The sequence below is a fragment of the Pundamilia nyererei genome, unplaced genomic scaffold, assembly GCF_000239375.1.
Source record: "Pundamilia nyererei isolate P.nyererei 1_Seehausen unplaced genomic scaffold, PunNye1.0 scaffold00264, whole genome shotgun sequence".
Taxonomy (NCBI): domain Eukaryota; kingdom Metazoa; phylum Chordata; class Actinopteri; order Cichliformes; family Cichlidae; genus Pundamilia; species Pundamilia nyererei.
Window position 1 is genome coordinate 624,509 of NW_005187665.1, and position 15,996 is coordinate 640,504.

Genomic DNA, 15,996 nt, shown 5'->3' on the forward strand with positions numbered 1-15,996 from the left:
TGGATGCCCTTCCTGGTACTCCACTCATCCATGCTTGGGACAGCTGTTACTCAGTGGGTGTACGTTAGGTGGCGACATGCCACTCATCGCGTTGGTTTGCGACACGGAAAAAGAATAAGAAAAAGAAACGGCAGTCTTTTCAGCCACAACCCTCTTTTGACCAAAATAGAGCAGCAGACATCAAATAGTTAGAAATGGCTGCCACCGGAGTTCTTCCCTTTATACGGGGGGTAGACCTCAGTGGAAACGACTTTAAAGTAAGGATTTTTAAACAGCATTCACTGATTTTCACACCCTCCGATGTTTAGTAAATACGACGTTAGCGTAGCTGGAGCGACTTCAGTCATTCTCAGAGCAACAAACGGCAGGGCTAGCTATAAACTAGCTTAGCTTAACGTTACTAGCATTGGGCGTTAGCCAGTTGTCAGAGTGACACAGTCTGCTCTCAGCCACCACCGCCCAGTTTGGTGGTTAACACAGTTCTTATTTGACGTGTTGGTTTGCGAATGATATATATTTTTAGCTCGTCAGCTAGCGTTAATATTATTTTTGTGAAGTTGTTGATGAGCCAGGTCTTATTTTCACCGACATGTTAGCTAAGTAATCTAGCCACACTTATGGCTAACTAAACGTCTGTTACAGAAGCTCAAGCTCCGTGTTCTAACTTGTCAGAAAGTGAAGTTGACAAACAGCGTCAGCTAACTAATAGAGCCTGCTGTTGATTTTAGGTTGCGACACCCTTTTGTGAGCTTATTTTGGGAGAGTGGAAAAAACAGCCCGATTGACAGCTGCGATCACCTGGCATGTATTTGTCCTGACACAACTATTTACGTATCCCCGTCAAAGTATTGGAAATGTGCTGCTTAAACAACTGAGTTATCTGTTAGTCGATCGGTGGCTTTTGATTGAAATCTGCCAGTACATGAAGAGATCATTTCCTTATATTCCAAATGCTTTAGCATATGTAGACCTAGCATTTCTCTTCCTTGATGTGTGCACTTTTCATCTGTTAAAAAAAATCAAGATTAATGCTATTTGCCCATTTGTATGAAAATGTGCCACTGTCACTTTTTATGCAACCTGAACATGCGTGCAGTTCGTTCCTATAATTGGCAATGAGATTGTTAGAGTATCTTTTGGGGGAAGTTGTTTAAAAATATAATCTTTCTCTGGTAGCATGTCTGCGATTTTGTTTCAGGTGTTTCAGTGCTTTGGTAAATCCTGAAAAATTCAGCCCCCCTGCGCTATAACAAAGTAAGTTCTTGCATTGTTGCTGTCAAAAGTCATGTATTTTTGTGTCATCTCACTCAGGGTGGATACTTCCCAGAGCACGTTAAGTGTATGAGCAGCCTGCGATGGCTGAAACTGAACAGGACAGGACTGTGTTACCTCCCAGAGGAGCTGGCCTCTCTGCAGAAGCTGGTGAGACATCCTGACTAGTTAGGAGCATCTTCATACATGAAGTCATTTATGTCATTATATGTGTGTATGTGCATCTAAAATTCAATTAGATAAGAATTTTTTGTGAGTAGACCTTGTTGTAATGGCCACAGTCTTTTTGTTTTACATCTGTACTGTGCAGTTTTCCAAAGATAAAAGGATCAAGGAACTGTTTATTTTATCAAGTGAGGTAGATATTCGTGCAAGAAAATTATTTATACAGGAGATGAGACAGATCAAAGCTCAATATATTTTCATTTTGTCCTTGCTGGATTCACTTTGTATTTGTGGTCACATGAACAAGTTTAAACTGTGTTTGAAGTCAAAACATAGAAGTATTTAATCTGATAGCAGGTAACTACAAGGGTGCAATCAGCAGATTGATTTGCTTGTGAAACACGCACACATACCCTGTATTCTCATGACTTGTGAAGACCAAAGTATAGCAGTGACATGTGTCTGTGTGTATTTTCCCTTTTTAGGAGCACCTTTCAGTGAGTCACAACAACCTGACCACTTTACATGGGGAACTGTCCAGCTTACCGAATCTACGGGTAACTAAAAAAACATAAAAACCGCATGCCTTTAAAAAAAAGTAGAAAAAATGGAAATGATGTTCCACCCATACATTAAAAAACAGAGCTCCTGCCACATGATTGCTTCTTTCTTTGTACACCAGTGTGTAATCTAGTATTCTAAATTTTGTCTGCAGGCGGTGGTAGCCAGAGCCAACAATCTGAAAAATTCTGGAGTCCCAGATGACATTTTTCAGCTCGATGACCTCTCTGTGCTGGTACACAAACGTCTCTTAACTCTCATACTTTCAACACACCCTTAAATTTAACACTAACATTTTGAGCATGAATCATTTTCTTCCAGTCCACTACTTTTGCTTTATTTATTCACATTCTCCTCCACCAGGACCTGAGCTACAATCAGCTGACAGAGATCCCCAGGGACCTGGAGAACAGCAAGAACATGCTGGTGCTCAATCTGAGCCACAACAGCATCGACTCCATCCCCAACCAGTTGTTCATCAATCTGACAGACCTGCTGTATCTGGACCTGAGTGACAACAAGCTGGACAGCTTGCCACCCCAGATGAGACGCCTGGTGCACCTGCAGACTCTGATTCTAAACAACAACCCGCTGATGCATGCCCAGTTGCGGTAAAAAAAAAGATTTAATATTGCATCATTTTTTTGCCAACCTCTGTTCAATTTAACAGTCACCTTATACCTTTAAACAAACATCCAGAAAGGATGATTTTATCTTTTAAACCTCCTTACTGATTTTAGTGCTTCTTCTTTTATTGTCTGAGCAGTCAGCTCCCAGCAATGGTGGCATTACAGACTCTGCACCTGAGGAACACCCAGAGAACACAGAGCAACATGCCCACCAGCCTGGAGGGACTAACACAATTAGCAGGTAACACCATAAACACACACACCTATCGGCGTTTTGCAAACATGTGTTCTCTGTTTCATATTCTATTCTTTTGTCCCTCCAAGATGTTGACCTTTCATGTAATGACCTGACTCGAGTACCAGAGTGCCTGTATTCACTGAGCAGTCTGAAGAGGCTGAACCTGAGCAGTAATCAGATTTCTGAGCTCTCGCTCTGCATGGACCAGTGGACCCAGCTGGAGACGCTTAACCTAAGCCGCAACCAGCTCACCTCACTGCCTGTAAGGACCATGAGCAGGCAGCTGCCATTTTTCTATTCTATTCTGTTAACTAACATTAGAAGCACAAGCAGAAACAAATTTGTTGCTTTAGTATCCTGCAGAGGGGAAGCGGAGACACAGGAAAAAGAAATGTATTTCATGTGGAATTTCCCATAATATAAAGTTTGGTTTTGTTTTCTCCAACCAGTCTGCCATCTGTAAGCTGTCCAAACTGAAGAAGCTGTACCTCAACTCCAACAAACTGGACTTTGATGGGGTTCCACCCGGAGTGGGCAAACTGTCCAACCTCACTGAATTCATGGCTGCTAACAACAACCTGGAACTCATCCCTGAGGGACTCTGCAGGTTAGTTTAACCCATAAACAAACACACAGTTTTTGGGCAATCAGCTGACACTTAAAATAATTTAGTTTACATTGCTCATTCCAGTTTACACAAGAAATATTAAAGCTTCTTGTGTTTTTGTGTTGTCCAGGTGTGGCAAGCTGAAGAAGCTGGTGCTGAATAAAAACCGTCTGGTTACCTTACCTGAGGCTATCCACTTCTTGACAGACTTAGAGGTACAGTACTCTAGTAAAGTAATCAGATTATATTAGAATTAAAGTACCTTTACACACAATGTTTGTAATATTTGGCTAAATGGAGCATAACAGTGGTTGTGATCCTTTTATTGGCGAAAAAAAACCCCAGCAAGCTTGAGTCATGACTGAAGAGACAGTCCAGGATGAAGTTTGAGCAGTGAATGTAATGAGATGGAACTATGTAATGATGTTTTGCTTAAACAAATTAGAATCGTGATTGACCGTGTAACAAACAAATGGTTTATTAAATATGCCTTGGTTTTTTTTTTTCCCCCCTGCTGTAATTTAGGAAAAGAATTTCTGCCTGAAACGCACTCACAAACACACTCCCGTCTCTCTCTGTAGGTGCTTGATGTGCGTGAGAACCCCAACCTCGTGATGCCTCCTAAACCAGTCGACCGCGCAGCAGAGTGGTACAACATTGACTTCTCCCTACAGAACCAGCTCCGTCTGGCCGGAGCCTCCCCTGCTACCGTTGCAGCCGCAGGAGGAGGTAAGACAGCTTCTAAATATGAATGAATGTATTGGTAACAACAGTATGTTTTGTTGTTTCCTTCTTTGCATACATCTTGATTATTTCCTGGAGGCTCAGATCTGCATCTTTGTACACATTTGTCCAGGAGCCAGTCCCCGGGATCCCATGGCAAGGAGGATGCGACTGAGGAGGAGGAAGGACTGTTCTCAGGATGATCAAGCAAAGCAAGTGCTGAAGGGCATGAGTGATGTCGCACATGAGAAGAAGAATTTGGAGGTAAGGCAAAAGACAAGTTAAGGACATCAAACAGATCCTGGAACTTCACAAAGAAGAAATAGGGATTTAAGTTCTGCATGACAGTTATTATTCATGTTATTGGAAGCTGTTGGAATTACATTTACTAGTAATGCTTCAGGATTATTTGGCCTGTGAGTTTAGTCAATAATCATCAGTTGTTAGGTGGTTGCTAGGCAACATGATGGCGTCTTAATATATTATGTAACATGCAAGTATTGTGGATATAAATTAATTTCATTTGTTAAATATGTGTAAAATGTGCTATTTAGGTTAGCAATAAATGTTTTGCAGGTGCATAAATATTATAAATGAGTTGTTTTAGCCCTTTGGTAGGTTGTTACTAAGCAACATGATTGCATCAGAATAAAATTAGGTGGTTATGACTTAGATTTTATTGTTGGAAGGTTATACAGTGTTATACAGGATAAGTAAATACAACAGAAGGGTATTTTAAACCTATTGATAGGTGGTTGTTAGGTAATGTGATGACATCATGATTTGTGATATAGATAACAACCCGCAGTGGTTCCCTCAGATTACTGCAGCCCTGTGGTGTAAACACACCTAAAGCTGGGGTTGTGCTTCACACGTCCACAGGTCCACTCAGATCCAAGTGATTTAAATGTAATCATCAGACAGTGAGCTCAATGGTCAGTATGGATGTCTGTTTTTTGAACTTATCTGCAAAGAATTTAATGACACTGTACCAACTATACATGTGGTCCAGGCGGTGGACTTCTCAGCTGCTGGGTCTCCAACTGTTTGTCTGTGTGCACAGCAGAGTATAATCAAGGCCTAAGGTTTACAGTAATCTGATAAGTGAGTAAGTTCAGCCTACTCCAACTTAAAGTCAGGTTATTCGGCTCTATTAAGTACTTGTTGTCGTGTGAATGTCTTTAGATTATGTTTAGATGAAATATAAACGACTGGTAGAAGAAATGGCTGCGTAATCCTTACAAAGAAATCCTTTAATTTTGCAGGAAAACGGGGATTTGAAATATGGTGATTTAAAAGTCCGGCGCTGGGACAAGAGCCTAGAGAAGCCTCAGCTGGACTACTCGGAGTTCTATATGGAGGATGTGGGGCAGGTAATATGTGTGTGTGTGTGTGTGTCTGTGTGTGAAAACACCCAACTCCAACAATCAGCAACTCCTACTTCCTATTTGTGTTTAAATGACTGTTTACAGTCTGCATCACATGGAGTCCTGCTGGCTCCTCAGAGTGCTGTATGCTGCACTTCACATTCTCTCAGAAGGCTTTCTCTCCACACTCCGACACAGCTGGGGGCAGTTTTAGGCTGGATTTCTTGCCAAGGACATGCAGACTGGGCGAACTGGGGATCAAACCCCCTGTTGAGCCACATCCTCCCTTAAATGGGACAGAAGAGTGGTCAGTCGACAGTTTAGAGGTCTAAACTAAATGTAACCTTACATATTTCTGTTGTTGTTCTTCTCCAGATTCCAGGTGTGACAGTGTGGCAGATAGAGAACTTCATTCCCCTACAAGTGGACGAAGCTTTGCACGGCAAGTTCTACGAGGCCGACTGTTACATCATCCTCAAGGTAACGTGTCATTTAAGTGTGTTTGCCTCAGAGGAGTCTGATCAGCAAAACAAAGCGGGATAAACTCGTCTGTTTGGTCACGATAATGTGCAATATAAACAATATTCCAGTCATTAATCTTACAATTTTCAATTACAGACATATCTGGATGACAATGGAGCATTAAACTGGCAGATCTTCTACTGGATTGGTCAGGAAGCCACCCTGGACAAGAAGGCCGGCTCTGCCATCCATGCAGTCAACCTCAGAAATTTCCTAGGAGCAGAGTGCCGGACGATAAGGGAAGAGATGGGAGACGAGAGCGACGAGTTTACTGCCGTATGTAGAAACATTAAAACAACTACACGTACCTGTGTGAGCAGTTATTTGCTTTGTGCTGTCATAAATGACCTTCTCTTGTGTTCAGGTTTTTAACAATGACATCTCTTACATCGAGGGAGGAACAGCCAGTGGATTTTACACTGTGGAAGAGACACAGTATCCACTAAGGTAGGCTGGAGCACCTTTTTACTTAGAAAATGACTCATTGCAATGTGCAGAAACACGTTAGCTTTAAACAGCTGCTCATATCTTTATGTTGAGCCTAATTTTGTGAGTGTATCAGCTGTAAATTCAAAGTACTGCGTCTGCTCAGGCTCAGAGCACTTTAACAGGCTCGAATGCTTTCATGTGTTTATCAGGTTGTACAGAGTCTACGGCAAGAAAAACATCAAACTGGAGTCTGTTCCTGTAAAGGCCTCGTCCCTCGATCCACGGTGACTTTGAACACACTCTTGCTGCAACACTCTCTGACACCCACCAGCTCTCTACACATTCCAGCACAGTTGACACACAGTCATCATCCTCTTTATATCCTTAATCTTCAAGCTTTAATTTCTCCTATTGGAACTCGGAGCATTGTGTCCATAACATCCTGCGTTTTTCCTTATCGGCAGCTTCGTCTTCCTGTTGGATTCAGGCCTGGAAATCTTTATCTGGAGAGGAGCCAACGCTACTCTCAGCGCCACCACCAAGGCCAGGTGAGACGCTAACCGACGGTGTTAGAGACACTGTACCGATTATTATAGCCCAGAAAGTTGGTGAAATGTCATGTGATTTGTTGTCATCCTCCAGGTTATTTGCTGAAAAGATAAATAAGAACGAACGTAAGGGGAAGTCAGAGATCATCACCCTCATGCACAACCAGGAGCCTCCAGGATTCTGGGAGACGCTGGGAGGGCAGCCAGAGGAGATCAAGAAACACGTGCCAGATGACTTCACTCCAATAAGACCTAAACTATATAAAGTAAATATTTATTGATGTTTACATGCTGTGAATATCTTTTAGTTGAACTTCACATTAATTTTTAAGGTGGCACAAGTGTAAAGTGTGTTGGTCAGTGTTGTAGGGGATGCAGACCTGAAGCTGCATGTGGTTTTTTGTTTGTTTGTTTGTTTGTTTTTTTGGAGGGGGGGGTTGTTTGTTTGTTTACATCAGTTAACCGTAACCCTTCTGTAGCCTGAAAAATCATCTGCATGACAGCCCATATTTAATTTACAGCTCTTAGACATTACTCGGATATGAGAGACTCAAAGCAAAGATTCATCAGTGGCTTTTACTTTTTAATCTCTCTTCTAGGTGGGCTTGGGTCTTGGCTACCTGGAGCTGCCTCAGATTAACTACAAGCTCTCAGTCGAGCACAAAGATCACAAGGTCAAACTGGACGTCCTGCCAGAGCTCAGACTGGTACGTCCATCTGCTGCAAATGAGCAGCAGTAAAGTCCTGTTTCACCTTTCTTCCCTTCATGTTGCACTCCATAAATTCACCCTCCTTTCCTTCTATGTCTGCCCCTTTCCTCAGTTGCAGTCCCTGCTGGACACAAAGTGCGTTTACATCCTGGACTGCTGGTCTGACGTCTTCATCTGGATCGGGAGGAAGTCTCCCCGTCTCATCCGAGCCGCCGCCTTAAAGCTTGGTCAGGAGCTGTGCTCCATGCTGCACCGGCCCAAACACGCATGTGTCACCCGCAACCTGGAGGGCACAGAGTGCCAGGTAAACATCTACTGAAGCCACTGCAGTTGAATACGGTTTAAATATCATTGTTACTTTTTAATCTACACTCTTTAAAACTATTTTCTTCCTGCTTAACCTCTCCTCTGCTTCATCCTCTTCCTCAGGTTTTCAAGTCCAAGTTTAAGAATTGGGATGATGTGCTGAAGGTGGACTACACCAGAGCAGCGGAGACTGTGCAACAGAAGGATAATCTGCAGGGCAAGGTCAGTGACACATGCTGACCAGCATCAGACTGTTTTTTGTTTTTTTTTATGCACAAGTTAAACTGTGCTCTTCTTTCAGGTGAAGAAGGATGCAGAGCAGAAAGACCAGATGAAAGCTGACCTCACAGCTCTCTTCCTTCCCAGGCAGCCACCCATGCCCCTCACTGAGGTAACAACGCAGTGCAGTTGATTTCTACCTTTGACTGTTGTTGACTTTGTAAAGCACAGTAAAACAACATATTTACTGTATTACCTGTGTAGGCTGAACAGCTGATGGAGGAGTGGAACGAGGACCTAGATGGCATGGAAGGATTTGTGTTGGAGGGAAAGAAGTTTGCTCGCCTCCCTGAGGAGGAGTTTGGGCACTTCTACACACAAGATTGTTATGTCTTCCTCTGCAGGTAGACAAGTCTTTCTGGGGCTGTAATGCTGGAATTGATTTCAAAGATGAAGAAAAACCTCATTTTACTGGTGACTTTCTGTGCTTTGTTAGATACTGGGTGCCTGTGGAGTACGAGGATGAAGAGAAGGAAAAGAAGGAGGGTGAGCAAGGAGCAGGGGGAGATGGGGAGGAGGAGGACAAACAGCCTGAGGAGGACTTCCAGTGTGTAGTTTATTTCTGGCAGGGCAGGCAGGCCTCCAACATGGGCTGGCTCACCTTCACCTTCTCCCTGCAGAAGAAGTTTGAGAGTCTTTTCCCTGGAAAACTGCAAGTACGAGCAAAGAGTTTAATCTAGTTTCTGGAATTTTGTTTTTCCAAAATAAGAAAAAAATGTTTACCACACTACATCCATCAGCATCACAATGACAGTCACGTCCTGTTTTGTTGTTTAGGTGGTGCGTATGACTCAGCAGCAGGAGAACCTCAAGTTCCTGTCCCACTTTAAGAGGAAGTTCATCATCCACAAAGGGAAGAGGAAACAGAACACCGACTCTGCCCAGCCCTCCCTCTACCACATACGCACCAATGGCAGCGCACTTTGCACCAGGCATGCAAAACCTGCTTCTTTTGTCCTCAGAAAAGTTTGAATGTTTTGATGCATGCCAGCTTCCACTCCCCCAGAAAGATCTTTTTTTTTTTTGTTTTTTTTTTTTTTTTAAAAAAAAAAAAAGCTAAACATGTTCCCTCCATCTCTCTCTTAGAACCATTCAGATTGGTACAGATTCCGGCAATCTCAACTCTGAGTTCTGCTACATACTCAAGGTTTGGATATAAAAAAAAACATCTGTCATTCAAGCAACTTAATAAAGACAAAGCATGATTTCATGTGGATCCAATCCCAAAATGTGCTTTCTGCAGGTACCGTTTGAGAGCACAGATAATCAGGGCATCGTTTACACCTGGGTGGGCAGAGCCGCCGATCCCGATGAAGGAAAGCTGGCCGAGGACATCATGAACAGCATGTTCGACGACACGTACAGCAAGCAGGTGAGATCATGTGCAAGCATGGATCTTCACGGGTATTGTCGTCCCCCTTCCATACAGACAGGCGGTGTAGGCACCCAAGTTTGTGACTGCGGTAACTCAAGAAAAAGGCAAAATAGGAGTTTGAAATTGACACCGTAGGTGTGTCTACTGGGAGGCTGAGGGGGACCACTGGTACCCGCCAGTGTTTGTTTATTTATTTATTCTGCATACAGCTAATACAGTCAAGTAGAAACCTCTGCACACTTAACCGTTAACTTTGAGTTCAAGTGCTTTCATCCTTTACTACAGCTGCTCAGTGCTTACATAGCAGATACCTTTTTATAAATTCTTGATTTATTACATATTCCATTACATTATATAACATGATTTAATTTCAATTTAGTCTTTAATTCTTCGTAACCTGGCTGATATTTGTTATTTATCTGTATCAGCATCTGTAGAAGTGAGAAAGACGCAAGAGGAACACCCTTCAGCCATGTTACGGGTGCTGATGTTGCATAGTTTGTCCACCAGAGGGCACTCTATAACTTCCCGTGTTAGCAAAATCTGTATACTATATACTGTAACATTATCTTATTAAGGACTCACAAATAACTACACCCAGCAGTTGCTATGGAAACCTATTTGTGTGTCGTGTGTTTGAAAGAGGAAAACAAAAAGTCAGGCCTTTACCAGATTTGACAAATCAGCAAGTTCTGAAAGTAGGCTACCAAACAGCCAACTCACAGGGGCCTTCTTCAAAAGCTGGGACGTGACAGCTGCTGGCATTATGAGTCATTCGATAAAACAAAATCCATCCTCGCTAAAAAGCAAGATAATGAATCTTTAATTTTTCTGAGACTGCTGCATACGTCTCCTCGGCAGTGATGAAACTTCACAGCATCGTCACTTTGAGATTTACCTCCAAAAACTTGTTTGTAGCCGCTTTTGACAGTTTCCCCCTCAGCAGCTCTGCAGGTGTGCGGGTAAAAATGATCATACAGGAAATGAGAGACTCACTTGTGACTAATGGAAGCATTGGCCTCTCTTTTAAACTCTCGAAAGAAGATTGTGTGCCTTCAGCAGTGGAAATGCAGTCACAGCACCATCATTAATGTGTCTCCTAGGTGATTAATGAAGGGGAGGAGCCAGAGAACTTCTTCTGGGTGGGCATTGGTTCTCAGAAACCTTATGATGAAGACGCAGAGTACATGAAACACGCTCGTCTCTTCCGGTGAGTAACTGTTCGTGTTTTTACACATTACAGTATAAAACAGCTGCTTTTCTCTTTCACTCATCACATTGGTTCTATCTTTGTGGCGTTTTCCTCCTTTCCCCTCTACTCTTCTGCTTCAGGTGTTCAAACGAGAAAGGTTATTTCTCTGTGTCAGAGAAGTGCTCAGACTTCTGCCAGGATGACTTGGCTGATGATGACATCATGTTGCTGGATAACGGCAAAGAGGTAGAAACGGTTAAGGATTGGTGTGTTGATGGACTTTGTTAGGTTTTATCATCATACTTGATATCATTTTTCCTTCAGGTGTACATGTGGGTTGGTACCCAGACTAGCCAGGTGGAGATCAAACTCAGTCTCAAAGCCTGCCAGGTGAGTAGGGGGAGTGCACTTTCTGTGTGCGTGCTTTGTGTTATCCACATCTTTGTAACTGCTCCTCCTCCCTCTCAGGTTTACATCCAGCACATGCGCTCCAAGGAAACCGAACAATCGAGGAAGCTTCGGCTGGTGAGGAAGGGCAACGAGCCTCACTGCTTCACGCGCTGCTTCCACGCCTGGGGACCCTTCAAAACTCCCCCTGCATAGGCCAAACACTATCCCAATCACACACACTGCCAGAGAGTTCTCTACAGAAATGTATCCCAGCTTTACCCGAGACCGTTCCCCTCCATCCATGCTCAGCAGCCTTTTTGGTCAAGCGGCTGCTGGCTGCTAAGTATCTGATATAGACTGCAAATTACCCCCTTCCCTCTTTTCCCCCAAGCTTTTTTATTTTCTTAGCAAGTCTGAATTAAAGAATTATGTTTTGAGATAAAAATGGGCTTTATGAAAACCTAAGGGAGCTGCACCGTCTAACATATCGATCTGTTCTGCTGCTTTCACGTGGCTCGTGCTGCATGGTCGACAGTCGTCAGCGGGGAGGGCTAGGCGCTCCTTCACGCAGCTTAAGGCAGGGACTAGTGTGTATTCTCGTCGTCATTGAGGGACTGAACACGAAACAGCACTATAATAGTTTTTCTGAGGAATGTCATTTTATATATTATATATTTTTCATGAAGTGTGAGTGTCTACCCTGTGCGCCTTTGCTGAAATGGGGTAATCCCCTTAGTATACTTTTGCTCTCACCTCCTGATCCTGTTAAGAGCATGATGGACAGTAATTTAAGTAAAGTAACACAGTCACGTTTATTTGGCCAAAGAAATCTTGTCAGGGTCAGAGCAAAGTCTTTTGGGGTTTTTTTGTAATGTTTGAGGACTGATGTTTGTGCAATTGGTGAAGGTCGGGAGTTTCTGAAACTGAACAATACTGTATTCTTCATCACAGGCTGCTTTTAACTTGTCAAATGTTTATTTTCTGGAGAGAATCCGAAGAAAGAAGATATTTCTTTCCAAAATAAAAAATAGAGAATGTGTACCTACATTTGAAAAAGTAAATGCATGATATTTAAAATGCTACAGGTTTAAAACTTTAGGCGCACGTTTGCTTTTCAAATAGCTTCCTTATTGGGACAGAACTCCGAAATGGGAGAGCTCGAGCATTGTATCGTGACTTCTGGTTCTGCTAATCTTTGAGTTGTTAAAGCACTTTTTAAAAATCATTGCAGCCGGCGCCGTCAAACTAAACTGCTGCGGTGCTTCTAATGATCATGTGACCTGTGTTGGATGTTGGCACTGGTGCAGGCAAAACCCAGTCTGTGTTCCCAGATGGCTGCAACTTCCATCATTTTGGTTAATATTGTGTGGGGTGTATGCCTGTCTGTGTGTTTGAGTCCTGCACACATACATGTGTGTATCTGAAAATGTGCACATGCTCCTGATGCCACCTGCAGATGCTTTATTTATGTATTTTATATAAAAATAAAATTTCACATCACATCTTTGTCCATCTGGTCTTTTTTAAAGCATCAGATCTTCAAACTGAGGCATTTTCAAGCAAGGTGTCAAACCTCTTAAGCGCTCTAACAAAGCAGAGGTGATTTGTAAGCACAAACCAAACTTGAGTTTGAGTGTAAATAATTTTATTAACATTCAATTCTTCATCAGCCAAACTGCTAAATGACCCGATTAATAAATTCCTACACACGAAACTGACAAAAATAGAAACAGATTCATCTTAAATGTGGATTAAGAAGGTAAATCGTGCCAGCTGTAGCATGAAAGGGTTAATTATGTGCATCAACCAGTACGCCGAGAGAGGGAAAAAAGCTAACATTTTAAAAAGGCATTAACATGACTCCTACCTGCTGAGCTAAATTAGTTAGTGGTGACGTGTGTTAAAGTGAGGGAACACCGAGTGGTTTTAAGGTTATGACAGTTTCAAATACTTCCCTCTTTTCTTGTGTGAACCCAGATATAGATGCTGTATACATTTGTTTCTATATACAGTAAAACGTATTTTTAAAAAAAACACAAGGGGGGTAAAAATACTAGCAATCAAAGCTCTGTGTGTAACCAACACTACGCAGAATGCACCAACTCAGAGACCCCCCCTCCAAAAAAAGTAGTCCCACTCCATTTCCACGCTAACTTTGCTTAGCTTGCAACACTTCCCTGAGTCCCGCCCGAAGGTTTCTGCATGCTGCGATGAAGGAGGAGGGTTCAGGAGAGAGACCCACTTTCCACCTTCATCCACATGTTTGAATTATTGACAAAATATATTTTAAATTTCAAACAGGCTGACACTGCACAGTAACCTCACATCACATGGCCCCGCTGACTCCCACTGTAGTCGGGGACAGTGATGCCACGGGGGTCCTTTATAAGAGGTGTTAACATGGGAGGGAAAGCAGATGTTCTGCCACAGTCACTGAACACGAGGATGGTAATTCTGTGTTTATTACCCCTGTGACATCACTGCCCGGCTCTTTAGCAATAAAGATATTTCAAAAGTTAAAAAATAAATCACCAAAATCTGCCCTCTGCCCCAGCTGGTTCCCTTCGTAGTCACAGTATGAATTTTTAATATTTCCTCACTTCATTCATCAATGAAAATATCTTCACTTTCTCCAAAAGCCATAGAAAAGTTTGCAATACAAAAACACCTCCACTGTCCCACACTCAGCTTCCTCCTCAGTACCCACAGAGTGGAGAGAGCTTCTCAGAGCCTGCTGCCGATTTCAGCGCTGCCTCGACCCCCACAGGAGAAAAAGTCAGCTGCCTTTGTTGGCACCTATAGAGAAATGCTACAACTTTAAGACTCATACTCAAAATACTTCATTTGCTATTCTGTCTTCAACACTACAGTGCTCTCCTTCAGGCTCTGCTGGACAATCTTGGTTCTTTTTAAACGGGTTATTCACAGGACGCGTCAGGAAGAGCGGTCCATCGCATCCGCTCATGTGCTGAAGATCAAGAAGGGAATTTGGCAACTGCAAAACCTCAGGCCGAGCCAGGCGCGCCACAGGCTGCAGGTGGAGGGAAAAAAGTGACCATCGAGTCTCCGCTGTAGACTGTGACGGCTCTTTCCTCGAATGCTGAGCTGAAGGGCCGATAACAGATGAACACAAAGACCTCAAAGACGGACGTTTCAGTTTGAGCTCTTGAAATCAGAACCATCAGCTCCAAGGCCGACCCCACGCCACACTGTGCCCACTTTGTGTCTCCACATCGGAGGAAACGACATGTTTCCAAAGGGGTTCCAGAAGAAGACAATAGAGAATTTGTTCTTCCAGCAGGAGGAACCACAACAAGTGTTTTTAACGTTGGATTCTGTGTCTGGAGTAAGACTTTCATCCCAGCTTGTGCCAGGTAAACGAGAGAGTGCAGAGTGCTGGCAGGGGGCTCCACTGTGGGCTGATGGGAGATGTTTGTGGTCCAGCACTGAAATCCAATCCATCACGACCACCTGAGCCCCTCCCTGTAATACTGAAATAAACAAATACATAATTACAAGAAAATTCACAATAAATCGGCTCAACTAACAAACCAAACACACAACACATTGAGCTCCATGAAGCTAACTCCTAATTCAGAACAAGCTAATGACTTAGTCACACAAGGAAAAAATGAATTAAAAAATAAATACTGAACAGCAGCCGTCTCACATCCACAAAAGAAGAAAAGATTTCCAAATGTTTACTTGTGTAATGTTTCTGTCTGTGTACACCGCAACACGTGATTTTCAATGATTTATCAGTTATTTGCTGTAATATCTGAAACAGACTGCAACTGAATGGGGTCAAGTTGGCAATTACATGCAGTGTAACACCGTCTTATGGCAACATTTACAGCAGTTTTCAGTCACACTGTTAGTACGACTGACAATCTTGCTTTGCACAAAAAACAAGAAAAACCCTGAAGTCATATTTATTTATTTTGGGAGGGGTGACGACAGATGTTGAGTTTCCTTTGTCAAATCTGTGCAAAGATATTTTTTGAGCACCACGAGAGGGAAGCAGAGACTTAAAATAAATACTATCCTGTCATAAATAATAACCTTATAATCTAAATCAAGTAAACGAGCTCTTATTTGTGAAACCCCAGTGTCTTAAGGAAACCCGCTGAGGACACGTGTTGGTCACAGCTGCAGAAAATCTGATTGATGTGAAGTAAAAGTTGCAAATGTTTGAAATAATAACCAGAACAGTGAGGAAAAAAGAAAAAAGTTCATGAGCCCGTTCCGTGTACTTTATAATGACAGTAACCAAAAATACTGAGCTACAGCTTGAAGCTTCAGTGCGCCTCGGTGCAAAGGTTTTCAGCTCGACTGGCTTTCAGAGACACATAGTTTGGGTGGAAACAGTGTGGACGGCTCGTTATTGGAATGCAGCGCTCAGACAGAGCGGCTCTTTGAAGTTTGCACAGTCTGGATGCGCTCCATTAGAAACAGGTGTGTGTGTGTGTGTGTGTGTGTGTGTGTCCACTCGCTCTGATACCCTCACCATAGAGGTGGACGGGCTTCAAGGACTATGAGGTTAATAAACCAATGTTTCTCACCTGTTCAGTTGATGAGGATGCCAGTCGATCGTCCTTCCTCTTCTTTGATATTCTTCAGGTTATTTTCTGCCTCGTCCACACTTCTGTAGCACGGACGCGCAAATTATTTATCGTCTTTGCC

At 42.9% G+C, this 15,996-nt stretch overlaps 2 protein-coding genes across 2 annotated transcripts in view; one reads left to right on the plus strand and one right to left on the minus strand.

Annotated features, from left to right (window-relative positions):
* The first annotated feature begins 121 nt into the window (after positions 1-121).
* flii (FLII actin remodeling protein) lies at positions 122-12,815 on the plus strand. The gene is made up of 31 exons (XM_005750165.1): positions 122-257; positions 1,312-1,422; positions 1,923-1,994; positions 2,153-2,233; positions 2,362-2,609; positions 2,765-2,868; positions 2,952-3,127; positions 3,315-3,472; positions 3,603-3,687; positions 4,054-4,201; positions 4,329-4,459; positions 5,461-5,568; positions 5,938-6,042; positions 6,181-6,360; positions 6,449-6,531; positions 6,723-6,797; positions 6,978-7,061; positions 7,156-7,327; positions 7,661-7,768; positions 7,884-8,075; positions 8,201-8,299; positions 8,379-8,468; positions 8,561-8,700; positions 8,793-9,012; positions 9,134-9,288; positions 9,443-9,503; positions 9,600-9,728; positions 10,835-10,941; positions 11,064-11,169; positions 11,248-11,313; positions 11,392-12,815. The coding sequence occupies exons 1-31, from the start codon at positions 195-197 to the stop codon at positions 11,524-11,526; spliced, it is 3,792 nt and encodes a 1,263-aa protein (XP_005750222.1). The 5' UTR covers positions 122-194; the 3' UTR covers positions 11,527-12,815.
* Positions 12,816-12,941: 126 nt separating this feature from the next.
* Positions 12,942-15,996, minus strand: part of llgl1 (LLGL scribble cell polarity complex component 1) — a 33,512-nt gene continuing 30,457 nt past the window's right edge. The window contains exons 23-24 of the mRNA XM_013915176.1: positions 15,876-15,958; positions 12,942-14,804 (exon numbers count right to left, since the gene is read on the minus strand). Coding sequence (XP_013770630.1) covers positions 15,880-15,958 — 79 coding nt within the window. The 3' untranslated portion in view covers positions 12,942-14,804; positions 15,876-15,879. The remainder of the gene's footprint in view (positions 14,805-15,875; positions 15,959-15,996) is intronic.